The sequence below is a fragment of the Triturus cristatus genome, chromosome 1_1 (assembly GCF_964204655.1).
Source record: "Triturus cristatus chromosome 1_1, aTriCri1.1, whole genome shotgun sequence".
In the NCBI taxonomy this organism is placed as follows: domain Eukaryota; kingdom Metazoa; phylum Chordata; class Amphibia; order Caudata; family Salamandridae; genus Triturus; species Triturus cristatus.
The window spans coordinates 895,423-916,287 of NC_140579.1; the positions used below are offsets into that span (position 1 = coordinate 895,423).

Consider the following 20,865-nt stretch of genomic DNA (forward strand, 5'->3'; position numbering starts at 1 on the left):
TATAGCACTTCTGTCCTCACTGCCCCGGAAGTACTGCCCCTAAAACAGAATTGAGGATCATGTAAGGTGATATACATAACGAATTACATAATAAACTATTCTCAACAATTATCCAAAATATGGAAAGCAATTTTCAAACATTGGAAACTAAAAAAAACAGGATGTGAAACACATTTAAAGAAAAATACTTGTATTTTATCAATGAGAAAATAGTTTAGAGCTTTACTTAATTAAATCAGATCAGGAATCTTTACATAAACAAAAGATCACAGAACCAAAAAACTCAAATGTACTGTTGAATGAATGGTGGTAATTGTGATTACAAAGAGAAATATTGCAGATCACCAATATGGGCAGTAAAACTAAAGTAAATGATCATGCAAGATGTTGGCTAGTGCACACAGGGATAACAGAACATTCTGGGAAGTTATGTTTGAAGCATCATCATTGCAATATAAGCGTGAAGAACGTTAAATCAACAATTGGCATACATTTCAATCAATATAAGCACAATCCAACACAAACAGATGAATCAAATATTAAGAGGTTTTAAAATCAATAGAGGAGCAGGAGATGCAAGACTGAATGCATCAAAACAAGAGATATTCTGGCTATAAAAATTGAGAACCGTACATCCAAGAGGCATCAATGATGCAGATGAGCTGCCATCTTTTTTGAGACTATAAGAAAAAATTAATAAAGAATAAAAACAATTGAATACATTAACGGAATTGTTTTGAGGAAAGATTTGATTAAGGAGACTGGGCACGAGGTAAACAAAATAGTGAAAATTCCAAAAGCAGGAGGACACCGAATGGATGTACATCACACCATCAGCAGATGGAAAATGCTACTTACCAGTATGTTATTGGCATATAGAGCTGTAGAGTTGTATACTTTACCATATATCGCCATCTGGTGTTCGGCTCAAATGTTTGCAGTTTGTTTTTGTCAAAGAAGTCTTTGTAGTCACCGGATAGGTGACTCCTCCTTATGGTGATAGTACGTATGGGCATCAACTCTATCTTCAGACTGTTTTTCGCCATAAAGGGTGATGATGGAGATAGGAAGAAAATAGAAAAGGATGTCCATGTGATGTATCTAAGTAAGATAAGATAATACTGCAAAAGATAAAGGTACCCAGGGAGCTGGCTGGGCCTATACAACTCTACAGCTCTACATGCCAAGAACAGATGCATACTGGTAAGTAGCATTTTCCGTTCGAGGCATATGAGCTGTAGATTGTATACTTTAGCATAGACTATAAAGCAGTTTTCTCCCTAGCGGTGGCAACCTGCATCCGTTGCAGTAGTGTGAAAAAGTGTTCTTAATACAGCCTGGCCCACAGTAGCTTGTTGCTTTGCTTGCACATCTACACAATAGTGTTTAGTGAAAGTATGTGGCGAAGACCAAGTTGCTGCTTTGCAGATGTCATCTAGAGGAATGTTCCCTAAGAATGCAATAGAAGCCCCTAGTTTGCGTGTGGAATGAGCTCTAGGGGGAATAGTTAATGTGAGTTTAGCCTTGAGATAGCATATTTGGATGCATTTAACAATACACCTTGCAATTCCTGTTTTTGAAATGGGATGGTTGAGGGAAAAAGCCTGGAAGTTCAACCGACTGATTAAGGCGAAAGGCAGATACCACTTTAGGTAGAAATTTTGGGTTAGGCCTAAGAACCACTTTACTATGGTGTATTTGTAGAAATGGTCCTTGTATGGTTAATGCTTGGAGTTCAATAACTCTTCTGAGTGATGTGATGGCTACCAGGAAGGCTACTTTCCAAGTAAGGAATTGTAACTCGATTTTGTGCAGAGTTTCAAATGGGGGACCCATAAGTCTGGTGAGGACAATGTTGAGATTCCATATCGGAGAAGGTGGAACTCTAGGTGGAATTATTCTTTTAAGTCCTTCCATAAACGCTTTGATAGCGGGTACGTCAAAAAAATTACAAATAGTGACTGTTTTGGAGGTAAGCAGCAAGATGTAACCATATAGATGTATATGCTAGGTTACATTGTTGTAGATGTAAAAGATAACAGATAATATTTTGGATGGAAGCATCTAGCGGATCGAATTTGTTACTTGTACAATAAATGGCAAATCGCTTCAGCTTTCCTGCATAGCATGCTCTAGTCGTAGGACGTCTAGCCTCCTTAATGATGTTCATGCAGTCTGGTGAGAGATTAAGGTAGCCAAACTCTAGGACTTCAGGAGCCAGATCGCAATATTGAGTTGATTGGGATCTGGGTGCCTTATCTCTCCATGGTTCTGAGTGAGGAATTTGGGAGAGAGGTGGAGCTTTTGATGAGGCACTACTGAAAGTTCCAACAGAGTTGTGAACCATGGTTGGCGTGCCCATGTTGGAGCAACTAGGATCATTGTGAGGGAGTGTTGTTTGAGCTTACGAACCAGTAACGGAATAAGGTGGAAAAGCGTATGCAAATCTGCCTGACCAGTTCATCCATAGTGCATCGTCTTTGGACAATGGGTGAGGATATCTGGAGGCGAAGCTTGGGCATTTTGTGTTTTGGCGTGTGCCGAACAGATTTATGTCTGGATGACCCCACATGTGAAAGAATGGAAGAAGAACTTGAGGATAAAGTTCCTATTCGTGGATCTGATGTGTTTGATGACGGAGTAGATTGGCAATCTGATTGTGTTTTGCGAGCAGGTAAGTGTTTTGAGGAATGGCCCATCTCCATATGCTTTGCGCTAGTTGTGAGAGCTGAAGAGAGCGTATCCCCCCTGATTTTGTATGTAATACATTGCTGTCATGTTGTCTGACGGATCAAGACAGCTTTGCCCAGCAGCAAAAGTTGAAAAGACTTTATTACTAGAAAGATTGCCAGTAACTCCAGGTGATTTATGTGGAGTTGTTTTTGTTGATGGGTCCATATAACCTAAATGGTTTAGTTTTGGAGTTGAGCTCCCCATCCAGTGAGCAATGCGTCTGTGGTTAGCACTATTTGTGGAACCGGGTCGAGGAACGACCGCCCTTTGGATAGGTTTTGTGTGTTCCACCACTGCAGAGAGCGATGGGTGCGGCTGTCCACCAACATCAGATCTGTTAACTGGCCTTGAGCTTGGTTCAACTTGTAGGGGACGCATTTGAAGTCTTGCATAAGGAACGATGAGGATGCAAGAGGCCATCATACCTATTAGCTGCATGAACACTCGAGCTGGAAGGGAGTGCTGAGGTTGGAATTTTGATATGAGAGCTTGCATGCTGGCTATCCTGACTGGATTGGGGTATGCAAGGGCTTTTGAGGTATCTATTGTGGCACCTAGATGCTGAATAATGTGAGACGGTTGAAGGTGTGACTCAGGTAGATTTATTGTGAATCCCAAGTCGTGGAGAAGCTGGATTGTTCTGTGTGTATTGTTTACACATTGTGTGTGTGGCTTGGCTTTTATGAGCCAGACAACAAGATATGGAAACACGTGAATGTGTTATCGGTCCACTACAAACCGTAAAAAATGTCTGTGAACGGGGAGAATGGGAATATGAAATTGGGCGTCCTTGAGGTCTAGAGTGGCAAGGAAATCGCCCTGTTGGAGCAGTGGGAGCACCTGTTGGAGAGTGACCATGTGGAAGTGGTCTGACTGTATGCAGAGATTTAACGGTCGGAGGTCTAGTATTGGTCTGAGAGCACCGTCTTTCTTTGAGATTAGAAAGTAAAGAGAGTAAATCCCTGTTCCTTGATGAGGTAAGGGAACTGGTTCTATTGTCTGTTTTTGTAATAAGGAGAGAATCTCTTGTTTTAACAGTGTCAGATGTTCTGGGGACATCGGGCGTTGTTTGGGGGTATCAATGGGGGAGTTGAAGTGAGTTCCAGGCAGTAACCATACTGGATAATTTGTCTTACCTACTTGTCTGTGGTTATGGCGTTCCAGACAGGTAGGAACTGTGATAGTTTTCCCCCGACTGGAGTGGAATGGTCGGGGGGAAGTCACTGTTTTGTAGTAGGAGAGGTGCAGGTGTTATTACCGCAGCCTCTACCCTTGTTGTTGTTGCCTCTATAACCTCCTCTGAAATAGCCTCTGCTAGGAGAGGTTTGAGCAGTGTTTTTGTAGGTGGATGTAGTGTTGTCCATCCCAATAGATTTAGAGGCGCACCTATAAAAGACGCGACGCAAGGAACCTCTACTGGTTGTTGCCTGTAGGGCTCCCATGGACTTAGCAGTTTCTGAGTCCTTCTTCATTTTCTCCAAAGATGTGTCTAAAGTGGGTCCAAATAAGTGTTCTTGATCAAAGGGTTGATTACGAATTGTGGACTGCACCTCTTGTATAAACCCAGATATGTGCAGCCATGCGTGTCTGTGTAGTAGAACGCTTGTGTTAACTGCATGGGACGCTGTGTCGGCTGCATCAAGAGCACACTTTATGTGTTTGTGATTAATTTTCCCTCTTGTATGAGGTCATTAGCCTTAGCCTTATACTGATCGGGAAGATGTTGTATGAGCTTTTTAAGTTCATCGTAATGAGCCCTAGCATACCTGGCCAGTAAAGCTTGGGTATTGACAATGCGCCAGTGATTTGCTGCTTGTGAGGCAATGCGTTCGCCAGATGCGTCTAATAATTTAGACTCCTTATCTGGAGGTGGGGCATCCCCTGATGTTTGGGAATTTAAACGTTTACGTGCATTTGACACCACCAATGAATCTAGAGGGAGCTGTGCTTTAATATAAGCTGGATCGTTGGGAGCTGGCTTGTACTTTTTCTTGAACCTGGAGTTGACAACTCTAGCCCTAACGAGATCTTTAAAAATGTCAGGTGCATGTTTGATGATACCCTTTAACGTAGGTAGAGTGCTTGTTGATTTTTGTGACTGTGTGAAAGTCTCCAACAAAAAATCTTCTTCCCGTGGGTATGAATGTAATTCGACCCCATGATATTGTGCAGCTCTGTTCATGAGCTGTGCAAAACCTATGTTGTCATCTGGGGGGATGGCCTAGATGGGTAGGAGTCTGGATCGGGGAGATTTGAGGCGTCTGGTGGATTATCATAATTTTCCCAAGGATCAGGTGGAGGGAGAGTAGTGTCATCATCATTATCCTCTTGTGGGATTTCATCCCCCCCACTCCCACACTCAAGGTGATCATCATCACCATCTTGTGGTGTAGGCGAATATGGAAGCACTGGAGAGTGTGCTGGAGAAAGTGGTAAAGTGGTGTAGTGGGGATATTTGGAGGAGAGAAAGGCCTGGCTGGAGACGTTCCCATGTCTCTCTTCTTTAAGGGTATTTTGGGTTCTGCTGGGGAGTTCAAAGGTCTCTTTTTTTATAGAATTGTTTTGATTTTACCAGTTTTAGGATCAATATGAAGTTTTTTTTTGTTTAGGGTCCACTGGATCTGGTTGAAATAGGTCTTCTAATCCAGTATCCTTGTTCGGCACCGATGATTTTGGTTGTTTTGGCCTTGATTCCGAAGCTTTAAGAGGAATTTTAGTGTACTTTTGCTTTGGAGGAGCTGAGGAGTCCGAGGCCTTTTTTGGCTCCGAGGATTTATGGTCTTTTTTGGGCTCTGAGGATTTTTGGGGCTCTGAGGATTTGTTGAGTTTTTTCGGCTCCGAAGATTTGCTCTTTTTCGGCTCTGAAGATTTGTGGCCTGGTTGCGGCTTCAAGGGTTTATTCGGATGGTATTTCGGTGCCGAATGTTTGGGTTTAGGTACCGAGAATGATAGTTCGGTACCGATACGTGGCTGGCTCGGTCCTGAGTCGTCTGAAGGCTTGTCTTTGAACTTCGCAGCCGAGCCTGAAGGCGGGGCATCAGAAGTTCTGTCAAGGTGTCGACCTGAGCCGGAAGGTGACGGTGTTACCGGAGCCTTATGTTTTTGAGAAGAGCAAGGGGTGTCGATGTCGGTACTCATGGTTCGTTGCCCTGGAGTAACCATCTGATATTTGGCCTCTGATTCGTCGGTCTCGGAGACGCTGATGTCCTCATTTTGTGGTTCTTGTTCCTCTGGAGCATCAGGGCCTGCATCGAAGATGTCGTCCAGCACCGAGGTAGTGGATCGAGACATTATGTGACGTAGAGCCCGGTGATAACGTATGGTTCTCTTCGATATGAATGAAGCGCAGGCCGGGCAATCTTTGTCCTCGTGTTCTGGAGAGAGGCAAAGGTTACAGACCTCGTGGACATCAGTGTGTGGGAACTTGGCACCACACAGGGGGCATTATTTGAATGGAGTTCTTTACATTAGCTGTAGGGCCTGATGGCGCGGATAGGCCCAATGGCCCGCCTCGACGACTGTAATCGAAGGTGTTGAAATTTGTGTTGGATCCGCGTCAAGGAGCACGATCAAAAACAATACTGTCGAGCGGTAAAGGATTGCGCGTCGAAGGGGAATCGAATACAATACCGCCCCGAAGCGCAGCCGTTTATATCCAAACCTGATGGCGGAAAAAACAATCTTAAGATGGAGTCGATGCCCATGCGCACAATCACCATAAGGAGGAGTCACCTATCCTGTGACTACAAAGACCTCTTCGACAAAAACAAACTGCAAACATCCGAGTCCAACACCAGATGGCGATCTATGCTCAAGTATACAATCTACAGCTCATATGCCTCGAACATCTATTTCTGAAGAAGAAAAGTGAATCAATCAAATATTAGTTGTGTATTTTGTTTTCCATTACAATGTTTGGGATTTATCTATTGAGGAAGTGGTACATATCCCAAAAAGCAACAAGATGTCTAATTTTGTCTAAAATAAGATTTTTTTTATACAATTAATCAAAAAATCCTTTAAAAATAATTGAATAAAAGTATAGAAAGGAAAAGAAAAAGAGTGTAATGTAATCTAAATGTGTGATGTTTCTATAGAGGGTAGCAATTTCATATGGGGACTCATGGGTGTAGTGCAAGTTAGCTGCACCACTGTGTCTCGGGGAGGAGAGCTTGAACTGTATACCTCTGGACCTGCGGGTGGATTCAAAGAAAGAAAACACTTTTCTAAGTTTAGGGGAGGAGGAGCATTGAAGGAGCTGCACACCTCTGATGGCAATGTGAAAATGGAGGGAACCTCACAGATGTGGCCCAGGTCGTGTGGATAATCCAAGGAGTGTTGCGCTCCTCAGACCAGGCACGGGGGATGGGAGTAGCTGTTCCTCAGAGGCCTAGGACTGAAGGTGGATTGAAGGAGGTGTACAATCCAGCCCACAGGTTCTGACCTGTAAGGGAGGATGAAAAGAGCAGCATAACTTGAAGGGCTGCTCAAAGACGAAAGGACGGAGCTGCATGTCGTTTTCACGCAGCTCGTGATATAATGTGCGGAGACCTCATATATTTAGAGAAGGGATAAGGGATGGTAGAAAGATTGGTGCACCTGTTGCCAGGTCTGGCTGATGACACAGAAATGGCATAGAGGCAGCTCTTGGATGGAGCAAGCTAGCCAGACACCACTAGCCTACAGCTGGCACAGGATTGAGGAAGTTGCAACCCTGTGTTGTAGGGCTGGGGGACATTCATGCCTCTGCTCCTGGCTGGGGAAGATAGACTCATTTATACACCTCTAGTTCAGGACTGATGAAAGCTCACAGTGGATTTCATTCTGTGTCCATGGGTTGCACCGCCTCTTCCACTACTTCAAGCTCCAGGGACGTGATGGTTTTCGTCAGCACTGCGGTGGTCCCCTTCCGGTAACGGTAAGACCCAAGCCTGGGAAAACAACAGGTTCAGAGGGCTTGAGTTAGACACTTGTGATAACTTGACATCGATCCATGGAGCACAGAAACACATTGTTATGACGGTGGAGACAGGATTCCTTAAAATGGAGCAATTGTAGGGGTCACAGGTACAAACACCATCTAAAAAGATCCAACAAACCGCTTATCCAGACACATTATTTCTCATGTGGTCTCAATCAGAGTTCTACTGTTTTGCTCTGCCAGACAAGGGGGAAGCACAGCTTCACATTGGAGACACATTGCACTGCTAACTACATACTGGGGTAACATTTCCTGCAGCAGAATTCACAGGAAGAATTCACAATTATAACCCTTTAAGAAAAGACCAGCTACAAGTTGCCAAGAGTCTATTAGGGATATGCATGAGTAAAGATGCTCAGGAGCAGAACTGTTTCAGGCTCACCTGTGTCCGCTCTGGCCTGGGCTGTCATACCCACGCAGAGACTCCGTGCCCTCCTTGGTGATGATGCACAAGTCCACATTGCTCCCGGATCCCAAGTCACATGTGATTCCAGCAGTAATGGCCTCCCGCACCAGCTGTTTGGCATCCTCACGCTGTGAGCGATGAAGTGGACCGAAAAATGGCAAAAGGGAAGAAAAGGCAATAGAAGTAGTGAAATTGGATGTCACTTCTATGTGATCCTGTATACCCGTGGGGAGTCTGAAGGCAAAGCAATAAGCAAGAGAAGTACAACTCCAGGAACACACATTAGGAAAAGAGATGCAGAGTTGTACGGCGGAGAGACGCGTTCTAGGAATAATCTACTATCACACACATGCTGGAGGGACAGCTTCGTATTCCAGACAATAGTATTGTAGATCAACATTCACTCACTTACCTTCTGCTGGGACAGCCCGGCTTATACTCAAAGAAATCACATGGTGTGGAGGGAAGAGAAGCCAAACATCCTACACATAGGCACTAGGCCTCTCATTGTCCCATCAATCCCAGCCCGCAGCAGACATAGCAAAGCGGATTCCCACAACCACATCTGGCAATCTGCAATCATCAGGCATTCACCTTGGCTATTTACAAGAGCTCTGCTGGGGGCTGGTTCATCAGATAGTGCTGGGAGTAAGTGACACATGCTTCTGGTTTTTTGGTGGTTTGAGAAGGGAGTGACATCTGCCCAGTTCATGATCTTACTTAGCAGTGATGAGTACAGTTGTTCTTCGCTTCTAAATTCTACACCACAGACGTTACCCCTGCAATCACCCTGGCCCTTAGCCTCCCACTCCATTCCAACTTTGTGCCGCATGGCCTGTCTACGAGGGGATAGCATGCACGGTGTCTCTTCTGCTGCACTTGCTAGTCCTGCCGGCACATGACTTCCACTAGATAAACACAATATACAATTATACAGCGCGCTATTACCACTAAAAGTGTCCTGAAGCTAATGGAGGAAGCAGTGCACAGAATCAGGAATGCAAAAAAACTTAGGATCATTATCAGGAGACCTGATGATGAGATCCTGGCTTTATGATACCCGCAGCCAGTGGCCGGAAAGTCAATATTTCTGCATTCAGAATGGAGTTTATGGACTTTTGGAATACAGTTGAGCCTGAGAGCATCGGGTGTGGAATGGTTGATACATGACCTGTTTTTTTTGGTTTTTTCAAAATATGTTTGGGATCTAAACCATGACAAGCCCCATAACAGAGGCAGAGGATCACAGACGCCGACCACTTCCGAAGGAAACCAGGGCAAAGAGCGGGGACCAGAAGAGACAGCGGCAGGGCAGAGGAGGCTGAGGAGAGATGCACGTTCAAGCTCAGACATAAAAATGGACTGTACCATGGCACTGTGGGGGTCCTTTGGAAGAAAAAGAATAATACTTTGGATGACCTGAAGATGAAAGAATATGCTGGGTGCAAAATGGCAGAGTGGGATTAAAGCAAGCTCCCATGTTTTTGGCAGAGTGAGTATGGGAGGGTAGAGTACTCCGCCTCAGGTGGTCATAAAGCAGCTGACCATGCACTGGGGGCGGCAATAATTATAAGTCTTATCAATGTTGAGTATGAGCCACAATATGCAAGACAAAGCAGAAGAATAATATGGGACACAATAGCTGCCGAGATATCCAGGAGGATCTAGGAAGCCAGGACTCCCCGATCCACTGCAAGTTTAAGATTATCAGTGACATACATGAAAGCAGATTCAGTGACATACATGAAAGCAGATTCAGTGACATACATGAAAGCAGATTCAGTGACATATAGGAATGTAGATTCAGTGACATACAGAAAAGTAGAATCAGTGACTTACAGTAAAGCAGGTTCAGTGACATACACGAAAGGAAAGTAGATTCAGTGACGTACAGGAAAGCTTATTCAGTGACATACAGGAAAGCTGATTCAGTGACATACAGGAAAGCAGATTCAGTGACACAGGAAAGTAGATTCAGTGACACAGGAAAGTAGATTCAGTGACACAGGAAAGCAGATTCAGTGACAAACAGTAAAGCAGCTTCAGTGCTATGAAATGGTCTTAAACCAGACTAATTAGAGTCCAGGAAAGATTTGAATTCAACAAAAAAGAAACCTGAGCATGAATGTGCTGTTCTAGTGCTTTGGATGGCAAAAGGAGCAAAGATATGAGTGAAAATTGCTCATGACAACCGGGTTGGAAGAAAGTTTTTTGAACAACAAAACTATGACGTGTCTTTTCAAATTGCAAGTCCGTAGTCGGAATTCAACTCATGGCTATGCAACTAATACAAAGTTGTTAGAAGTGACATAATATTGGTATTACAGGTGATTTCTGACTTCAGCATGCATCTGTTATTGCAATAATCTTAAAGTGAGATTAGCATATATTATATAGCGTCACATTGTATTATATTATAATATAAAATATTTATACACTGCACGTCTCAAAGTGAATTTTGTAAATAAAAAGTGTTATTAGTAACTTAATAGTGTCCATTTTGTTAGCTTCTGAAAGATCTAAAGCTTAGTTAACCTTCCAGGACTGAAAACTGGTGACCTGTAGGCTTTACAAAGATCTCTACACCAGAGGCCGTATTACCACAGGCGTGTGCCACCGCTTTGTGTGTCCCTGGGGCACTTTGGCATTACAGAAGGGCCCGCAGCCCCCTCTGTAATACTGATAGCGCTGGTGTATTACCACATATGTGCAGCACAATCATCACCCCTCCTTCTGTGCACTGGGTGATAAAGCGACATTAGTGAAAACCATTGCTACATGGGGAGAAACTCTCACCTCCATGTTGGGCTTGAAACGATCTTCCAATACAGCGATGGCAGCATCTGATCCGGAACCTGTGGCCGCAAGATGAGAACGGATTAGAACCAGCATCTAGTGACAAGTCACCCCTCATCATCTAGCGACAGCTCCAGAGGTAGAGTATGTATGTCTGATCTGTCTACATTTATGAATTTGTGGTCTATCAAACGGTGTATCTGCCAGTCTCTGTGTCTGCTCATCTCTCCATCCATGGCCGTGTGTGTTTGTCTGCCTCTCGGTCGGTCATTCGCTCTCTTATACACGTCCATCCATTAGTGAGCATTAATCTATCTATAAGTCTCTACAGGTACTATGTCTACTTGTGTCATAGTCATAATGGCATTCTCTCCACCATGGTGCACTGTCCATTACTCAAACACCTCAGTCATGCTTACAGTACAGGAAAGAAAGTCTTACCCATGGCAACGAAGGGAAGCGTGTCGGTGGATCCATGGGGGTAGATGGTGTACAGGTGGGATCCCTTGCAATCCACGCCGCCCACAATTATAGATGCGCCAATATGGCCCTGGTACCTGTGGCAGAGTAGGGCAGTCATATGCACAGAAGTAAGAACATGCATGACCTTAATCGCTTCTCGACCTGTGCTAAAGCACCATTGCACACGGAATACGCAGCCACTTGGATCTAAACGGAGGACGCGGTGACCAAGAGCATGCCTGCCTCAGCTCCCAGTGCTGGGTTGTACGGCGCCAACATACAACGACTAGACGAACATCTTCAGGGAGGGGGGGGGGGGAGAAATGAGAAGACGGGGTGGTCATTACCAAGCATTCCTTAAATCTCAGAACAGGGACGTGTGAGGTCAGTAGTTACTGGCAGTATCTACTTTGGCGTCTGTCATTTACTACCAGCGCCCGGGGCTGCTGTTTTTGCCCGTTGTACACTTGACTCTCCATAGGCAGTAAGGGCAAGCAGTCAAAGCTGTCTCTAGGAGGCAACAGCAACACAAGCAATTTCACAGAAATAAATTCAAAGTCTAGTCTGGTCTTTTTTTAAGAGGAATGCCAAGAATACTTCTAGGTGGGCCCAACACATGCCACATTTTCAAAAAAACTTAAAACTATGGGCAGAGATTTACATCACCAAACCTACTTTTACTGTTTTTTATAGTAGATATTCCCAATCATGTGGCTGGACAGCTCAGCCATATGCAGGGATCTAGTGAGAATGTCTTGCGGCATTTCCGACAGGCTACTAGTCTCTGTGCGGAAACTATATAGCACAGAATTCCTAGAGGGAATGGAGCCCTCAGTGCAAAATCACTTTTTTTTAAACTTATTTTCACTGCAAAAAGCCCTTTATCTTCACCTCCATCAAATGTGGGAGTAATACGTCCCCCTTCTCATCCTGGAAGGGGAATTACTTCAGCCTTTCCAGCCACTTTACCTACACAATAAACCTATGATTCATAAGTTCATATAGCCAGGGTGGCGAAATAACCTCTATTCTTTTGAATACCATAATGTTCTCGGAGGCGCGATCAACATATACTATGGCCAAGACCAAAGAACATTTTTCAAAGTATCAGAATCTATTGGACAAACATATTAAAAATATACGTAAAAATCCCTAACACGACTGAAACACGTCACCGTTCCACACAGATCAAGAAAAGTAATTTTGAGGTAATTTAGTCAATTCTTAAAGTAGCCCTGTGGTACTGTATATGAAAAGAAACATTATCTCATTTTCATAACAGCCACAGAAGAGAAGATTTGCTGCAAATTACATTCGAGCTGGTTTTTTGGCTATGCTATAACTTTTTGAAGTCTTCATCGGGGGAAGGAGTGATCTTTGTCTGCAATCCTCTATCCTAGACTGCAGATAATTCTATATGCAAATATCAATGAAAGGGATAACTGCTGATAGCAATTAATGGAAGAATTAACATTATTATACACCATCTATTTTGTTTTATCAATTGCAGTAGATAAGGTAATGACCTCATAGATGTTTAAGAATACTTGGTTGCAGGAATCATGTCAAACAGCATTCATAGCTGAAATGATCTTAAATCGATGAAGACAGCTATAAATACTCTTTCCAGAATCAATTTCACACGTTAGTAGTATGGGCTTTTTCAGTTTGAATAACCGTTAAAGGCGTCCTGTAATTTGGCACCAATGACTGACACCAGTCAGATGTCGCGCAAGCCATGTTGTGGTATAAACATCAAGAAAGTTCTCTGTGGTTTTTACAAGTACCTTACTTAGCTTTGCATCAAGCCGACACTTAACTTTTAACTTCTCACACCCCCGCCTCCCTCTCATAGACCCTTCTTGCCCCTTAATTCCAACCTTTTTCCTCTCAATCCCTTGCTTTGCGTCTCAGTTCCTCCTACTCTAATCTAGGCCATTCCTTCCATCCCTCTCATATTTATTCCTTTTCTCCGCGTCTCTCTTCTCCCTCCGTAATTCCACGTGTTCCCTCTCTGTAAGAGGGTGTCCCGGTGAACTGAAGAAACTGAGCCTTCAAGTAAGTATTCAAGTTATTACTGTTACAGAGACCCACGACAGCTCCAGTTGCAGACAAGCAAAGAATGACACAAACTCAACAGGAGTTCTAGATCTAAGAGCGCAGTGACCTAATACATTCTTATTACATCACACTTGATATACAAATAACTTTATTGATACAAGAAAATACCACAAAACATAAGCATAAGAAATACAGCTCTCCACACTCTCTGATGTTCCTTCCCTCCTCGTTCACTTATTTTCTATTTGCTATCCTATCTTTCCCTCTGTAATATGTGGAAGGGAATTTCTTATGTAAGTAGGGGCATAAGTGTTATTTAATGTTTGTTGCTTTAAGGAATGTAGAGTATAGAATTCTTACTAGGTCACGCCATAGCACAACAGGTTAATTATTTAGGACACAACATTTCTGGTGATGGTATCAGACCCAAAGGATCATTGTTAAAGGTATACATGAAGCGGCAGTTCCAGGTGACAAAGATTCCCTTAGGGCGTTTTTAGGCCTGAGTGAGTACTACGCACGTTTTGTGCAAGGTTATGCAGTAGTTGTGCAGCCTTTAAGGAATCTCTTGAAAAAAATGAGAAATTCATATGGTCCAAGGATTGTCAGGAGGCGTTTGAGGCTGTAAAAAAATGAATCACTTCTGCTTCTGCAATTAAGCCATTTAAGTATGGGGCGAAGTGCATAATTACAGTTGATGCCAGTGGAAGAGGTCTAGGGGCAGTCCTCAGTCAAATGGTTAATGGTCAGGAATGTACCATTGCATTTGCCTCACGTACCTTGAATATGGCTGAGAAAAACTATAGTACAATCGAAAGGGAAGCATTAGCGTGCTCTTGGGCCTCTGAAAAATGTAAAATGTACATTTGGGGGAGCAAATTTGAATTGCATACGGATCATAAACCCTTAATATACATGTTGGGAGATAGTTGTTCGAATAAAGCTTCATCTAGACTGATTAGATTGTTGGCTAGGTTACAGGAATTCAACTTTGACATAAAATACATTCCCGGTGGGAAAAATGTTAGAGCGGACTGTTTATCACGCCTACCTGTTGAATGTGATGATGTGGTGGATGTCAAGGATAAAAAATGGGAAGGATTGGAGTACGTGTTTACTATTGGAGATATAAATGAACAATTTCGGATTTCTGAGAAAGAATGGGTTGAGAATTGTGACAAAGATGAGTGTATGACTCAAGTAAAGAAATTTTTAATTGATGGTTGGCCCAATGAAAGATCTATGTCAATGGAGTTGAGATGTTTTCATCAGGTTGCTTCCGAAATGTCGATTGTTAATGATATCTTGGTTCGACAAGATTTGTTTGTCCCTCCCAGTGTTTTACGTCCAAAAATTATTGCTTTGGCACATGAAGGACATTTAGGTATTTCGGCAACGTCAAAGAAAATTAAACAAATTTATTGGTGGGCAGGTATTGATGGGCAGGTTAGAAGATTTGTTGATTCTTGCACGAAATGCTTGTGTTCAGACAAGCATTGGAAGACCTCTACGGTTCCTTTATGTCCGGTTACTTGGCCCAACAATGCTTGGGAAAAAATTGGGTTAGATTTTTCGGGCCCCATTAACATGGTGGGTTGTGATAAAAGGTTTTTGATTGTGGCTATTGATTATTTTTCAAAATGGTTGTACTTTTCTTTTGTTAAGTCTGCTGATTCTGTGTCTGTCATAACATTTTTGAAACATCTGTTTTATATAGAAGGGAGAGTTAAGGAGATTGTTACGGATAATGGCTCCCATTTTATTTCTGAGTTGTTCACCAATTTTCTGGATAAAAATGATGTAAAACACATAAGGGTACCTTTATATAGTCCCTCTTCCAATGGCTTAGTTGAAAGGGCAAATAGATTAATTAAGGAAGGTGTTCAAACGACAATTGCTAATAACCTTGATGTCAGAGATTACTTACAGTTCAAGGTGTGGAATTATAATATTACACCACAGAGTACAACAGATGTGGCTCCTTTTATTTTGTTGAGAGGAAGGAAACCTATTACTGCCATTAGCCCAAATTGGTTATTGGATAAAGTGGAACGTTATCAAAAAGTAGACTTACAAAGTCTCAGAGAACATGTCCGTGAAAAACAAGATTGTTATAAAAAGAACTATGATTCCAGGATGCATGTTAAAGAAGGAACTTTGAGTGTGGGAGATTGGGTCCTTATCAAAAAACCGTATAGGGTTCGTAAGGGGCAGTCAAAATTCTCTGAACCTGTAAAAGTTGTAAGGATGAACAGGACAGCAGTTCTATTGCAGGATAGGGGGTGGTGGAATTGCAATGCTTTAGTCAAAATAACTCCTAAGCAAGCTGGCATCATTTATGAAAGGGTGAAGGCACATGGTAGCAACGTATGACAGGATTGGTTTGACTTAGATGCTCATACATGTGCGGGCCGCAGTAGGGATTTGCATGAGCATTTGAATCAAGGAGATGGTATGGGGAGCAGTGACGATACAGTTGTTCCTTCTCCGCCATCTAGTTTCCAGTCTACAGGTGGTGGAGATGCTTCAGTCAGGAGTAGTTCTAGAATGAGATCTGCTCCTATTCATTCAAGGGACTTTGTATATTATTAATGATTTGTAAATATGTATATTTCCTCTGTTTGATTTTCCTTTATCAATTTTAGAGTCAATGTATTTTGTGTGCATTTTTATTGTATATTTGTATATATATATTTTGTGTTATTGCTTCAATTTCTCATTTGATTTATGGAAAGGGGGATGTGTAATATGTGGAAGTGAATTTCTTATGTAAGTAGGGGTATAAGTGTTATTTAATGTTTGTTGCTTTAAGGAATGTAGAGTATAGAATTCTTACTAGGTCATGAGAGAATGTTTGGGTTTGATTGTACAACAGACTGGGGCACTGGAAGAAGAAGGTCGTGGGTCTTGTCATGAATAAACTTAAACTTTCTTCAAAGAGATAATTCTCCTGATTTCATTGGATGCGCGATTACTACACCCTCGTATCTATTCCCACACTCCTTACATTTCCTCACACTCTCCCTCTGAACCCTTGCTTCGCTTTTCTATTCCCCCAGGGCGCCTCGAAGCAGCTGTGATGCTAGAAAAGCGACATAACTTGTAATAGCAGATTAGACTGCGAAAGACTGTAGAATCTGTATGATTTCGCTGAATAATATATTTCACTGGACTCAAGGGCCCGGGCCTGCCCTGGCACCCACCTGAACAGCATCTGTTTCAGCATCCTGTTGACGGTCACCACGCGGGGGGTGCGGCCGGTGGAGAGGGCGTGCAGCAGCATGTTGGAGGATATGAGCTGTGTGGTCACCTCTGCGTCGGCCGCCACGCCGGCTCCGCAGCAGCTGTGCGGGGGGGGGGGGGGGGGGGGGTGCAAGAAAACAGGAGTCAGCGCACAGTGTCGGGTATCAGAAACTTACCTCAAAACACCCTCCCTGGATGCGGGCCTCTGCTGCACTGACATCTCCCAGTATGGGGCCACACTGTTTGAGAGGTCATATTTGTTGCATAAAATAGCCGGCAGGTGGCGGTGTTGCACAAGAAATTAAATTTTACAATTAATATCTTTGTAAACAAACGCACTTAGTGCGCCTTTCACATTCTAGGCCCCGTAGTCCTGTTAGAATATTAGAAAAGAGCGGGAAGAACTGGACTGGAAGAACTAGAACTACCTATGCAAGGAAATGAGAAACGTAGGAGCTAAGGATGCACCCCATCCCATGTCAGTTCTAGTGTTTCTTCCGGTGCATATTCTTATAGCCAACAATTTCCTTGCATGGGAAGATTCCCAGACCCAGGCTTCGCTCTTATTGTCTATTTGACGTCACTCACAACCCCTCAGTGAAAAACATACCGAAAATTCCCTGTTACCCATCTATAAATCTATATTTTATCAGGTGAGTTAGCCTAGTTGGTTCAACTGAAGGAAACGGAGACTACAAATGTCCGAATGCACTGAAATAATAAAGTAAAGCTCAACATTAAATGGTAGCTTGATATGGAGAGATACAGCAGCCAGTGGTGGGTGGGAGGAGATGCGACTTACTAGATATGGCAGTGTATAAAGTGCGTCTTTGTGTAAGGGTGATGGCTTAGATACTCCCCAAACATTAGAAGTTATGACGGGTCTTGTGGAATGGTGAGGGATTCAGTACACACTAGATGTTAGTGGGTAGAAACTGTGTCCTGTGCCATCTCCCGCACAGATTTCCTGGTGCTGAGCAGGTGTGTGTGCCCGACGCTGCCTATGCCAGGTTGGTGAATTGAAAAGCCAGATTTTCAGCTTCTTGCAGAATTCAAGAAGAGCGGAGGAGGCTCTAGTGTGGAGTGGGAGGCCGTTCCACGCTTTAGGAGCTATGCAAGAGAACTCCCATCCACCTTAGCTGGTTCTGTGTACGCGTGGGATGTTGCAGAAGTCCTGCGGAGCAGGCGTGTCTGGATGGTTGGTGGAAGGAGATGTGACTGTTCAGGTAGGTGGGGCTTGAGTTGGGAGTGCCTTGAATGTGTGTGAGAAGTCTGAATTGAGCGTGTTTATGTATTGGACGCCAGAGTAGGTCTCTGAGGTGTGGTGTAATGTGAGGTTGAGGATGAGTTCGGGGGGGTCTGTAGTCTTTTAGTGAGTTGCTTGGTGGTCTGGGCATAGGGCCTGCTCTCATAGTCCAGCCTGCTGGTGACTAGGGTGTGAGCGGCAATTCTTCTTGTGTTGCGTGGGAGCCATTTGAAGATCTTCCTCAGTATTTTCAGGGTGTGGAAACAGGATGCCCTGACGGCGTTGACTTGTGCACTCCTGTCTAGTTTGCTGTTGATGATTGTTCTGAGGTTCTTGGTGTGGGTTCTTGCAAAGTGGTGGAGAGGCTATCAAGAGCGTCTTGTGTAAGGGTGAAGGGTTCAAAACTCACTAGAATTTGAAGGTTATGAAGTACATCTGGCGATGGCTCCTCTATTCACAGGATTTTACAGAGTACGAACAGTGTCTTGTGTTATGGTGATGGCCTCAATGCCCGCTAGATGTTGGAGGTGATGAACAGTGTCTTGTGTAATGGTGATGGCCTCAATGCCCGCTAGATGTTGGAGGTTATGAACAGTGTCTTGTGTAATGGCGATGGCCTCAGTGCCCGCTAGATGTTGGAGGTGATGAACAGTGTCTTATGTAATGGTGATGGCCTCAATGCCCGCTAGATGTTGGAGGTGATGAACAGTGTCTTGTGTAATGGCGATGGCCTCAATGCCCGCTAGATGTTGGAGGTTATGAACAGTGTCTTGTGTAATGGTGATGGCCTCAATGCCCGCTAGATGTTGGAGGTTATGAACAGTGTCTTGTGTAATGGCGATGGCCTCAGTGCCCGCTAGATGTTGGAGGTGATGAACAGTGTCTTATGTAATGGTGATGGCCTCAATGCCCGCTAGATGTTGGAGGTGATGAACAGTGTCTTATGTAATGGTGATGGCCTCAATGCCCGCTAGATGTTGGAGGTTATGAACAGTGTCTTGTGTAATGGTGATGGCCTCAATGCCCGCTAGATGTTGGAGGCTATGAACAGTGTCTTGTGTAATGGTGATGGCCTCAATGCCCGCTAGATGTTGGAGGTTATGAACAGTGTCTTGTGTAATGGTGATGGCCTCAATGCCCGCTAGATGTTGGAGGCTATGAACAGTGTCTTGTGTAATGGCGATGGCCTCAGTGCCCGCTAGATGTTGGAGGTGATGAACAGTGTCTTATGTAATGGTGATGGCCTCAATGCCCGCTAGATGTTGGAGGTGATGAACAGTGTCTTATGTAATGGTGATGGCCTCAATGCCCGCTAGATGTTGGAGGTTATGAACAGTGTCTTGTGTAATGGTGATGGCCTCAATGCCCGCTAGATGTTGGAGGCTATGAACAGTGTCTTGTGTAATGGTGATGGCCTCAATGCCCGCTAGATGTTGGAGGTTATGAACAGTGTCTTGTGTAATGGTGATGGCCTCAATGCCCGCTAGATGTTGGAGGCTATGAACAGTGTCTTGTGTAATGGTGATGGCCTCAATGCCCGCTAGATGTTGGAGGTTATGAACAGTGTCTTGTGTAATGGCGATGGCCTCAGTGCCCGCTAGATGTTGGAGGTGATGAACAGTGTCTTATGTAATGGTGATGGCCTCAATGCCCGCTAGATGTTGGAGGTGATGAACAGTGTCTTATGTAATGGTGATGGCCTCAATGCCCGCTAGATGTTGGAGGTTATGAACAGTGTCTTGTGTAATGGTGATGGCCTCAATGCCCGCTAGATGTTGGAGGCTATGAACAGTGTCTTGTGTAATGGTGATGGCCTCAATGCCCGCTAGATGTTGGAGGTTATGAACAGTGTCTTGTGTAATGGTGATGGCCTCAATGCCCGCTAGATGTTGGAGGCTATGAACAGTGTCTTGTGTAATGGCGATGGCCTCAGTGCCCGCTAGATGTTGGAGGTGATGAACAGTGTCTTATGTAATGGTGATGGCCTCAATGCCCGCTAGATGTTGGAGGTGATGAACAGTGTCTTATGTAATGGTGATGGCCTCAATGCCCGCTAGATGTTGGAGGTTATGAACAGTGTCTTGTGTAATGGTGATGGCCTCAATGCCCGCTAGATGTTGGAGGCTATGAACAGTGTCTTGTGTAATGGTGATGGCCTCAATGCCCGCTAGATGTTGGAGGTTATGAACAGTGTCTTGTGTAATGGTGATGGCCTCAATGCCCGCTAGATGTTGGAGGCTATGAACAGTGTCTTGTGTAATGGTGATGGCCTCAATGCCCGCTAGATGTTGCAGGTTATGAACAGTGTCTTGTGTAATGGTGATGGCCTCAATGCCCGCTAGATGTTGGAGGTAATGAACAGTGTCTTGTGTAATGGTGATGGCCTCAATGCCCGCTAGATGTTGGAGGCTATGAACAGTGTCTTGTGTAATGGTGATGGCCTCAATGCCCGCTAGATGTTGGAGGTTATGAACAGTGTCTTGTGTAATGGTGATGGCCTCAATGCCCGCTAGATGTTGGAGGTAATGAACAGTGTCTTGTGTAATGGTGATGGCCTCAATGCCCGCTAGATGTTGGAGGTAATGAACAGTGTCTTGTGTAATGGTGATGGCGTCAATGCCCGCTAGATGTTGGAGGTTATGAACAGTGTCTTGTGTAATGGTGATGGCCTCAATGCCCGCTAGATGTTGGAGGTTATGAACAGTGTCTTGTGTAACGGTGATGGCCTCAATGCCCGCTAGATGTTGGAGGTGATGAACAGTGTCTTGTGTAATGGTGATGGCCTCAATGCCCGCTAGATGTTGGAGGCTATGAACAGTGTCTTGTGTAATGGTGATGGCCTCAATGCCCGCTAGATGTTGGAGGTTATGAACAGTGTCTTGTGTAATGGTGATGGCCTCAATGCCCGCTAGATGTTGGAGGCTATGAACAGTGTCT

General features: G+C 44.0%; 1 protein-coding gene across 2 annotated transcripts in view; it reads right to left on the reverse strand.

Annotated features, from left to right (window-relative positions):
* Nucleotides 1-173: 173 nt before the first annotated feature.
* Nucleotides 174-20,865, reverse strand: part of LOC146869038 (proteasome subunit beta type-7-like) — a 52,668-nt gene continuing 31,976 nt past the window's right edge. The window contains exons 4-9 of one of the 2 annotated variants that reach the window (XR_014969640.1): nt 16,643-16,783; nt 11,358-11,473; nt 10,917-10,975; nt 8,097-8,248; nt 6,580-7,664; nt 174-850 (exon numbers count right to left, since the gene is read on the reverse strand). Coding sequence is in view for 1 of the 2 variants with exons in the window: in XM_085624150.1 (XP_085480276.1) it covers nt 7,553-7,664; nt 8,097-8,248; nt 10,917-10,975; nt 11,358-11,473; nt 16,643-16,783 (580 nt within the window). In the remaining variant the exon portion in view is untranslated. Of the gene's footprint in view, nt 7,665-8,096; nt 8,249-10,916; nt 10,976-11,357; nt 11,474-16,642; nt 16,784-20,865 lie in introns of both variants that reach the window. The other variant, XM_085624150.1, reaches the window with a different exon arrangement.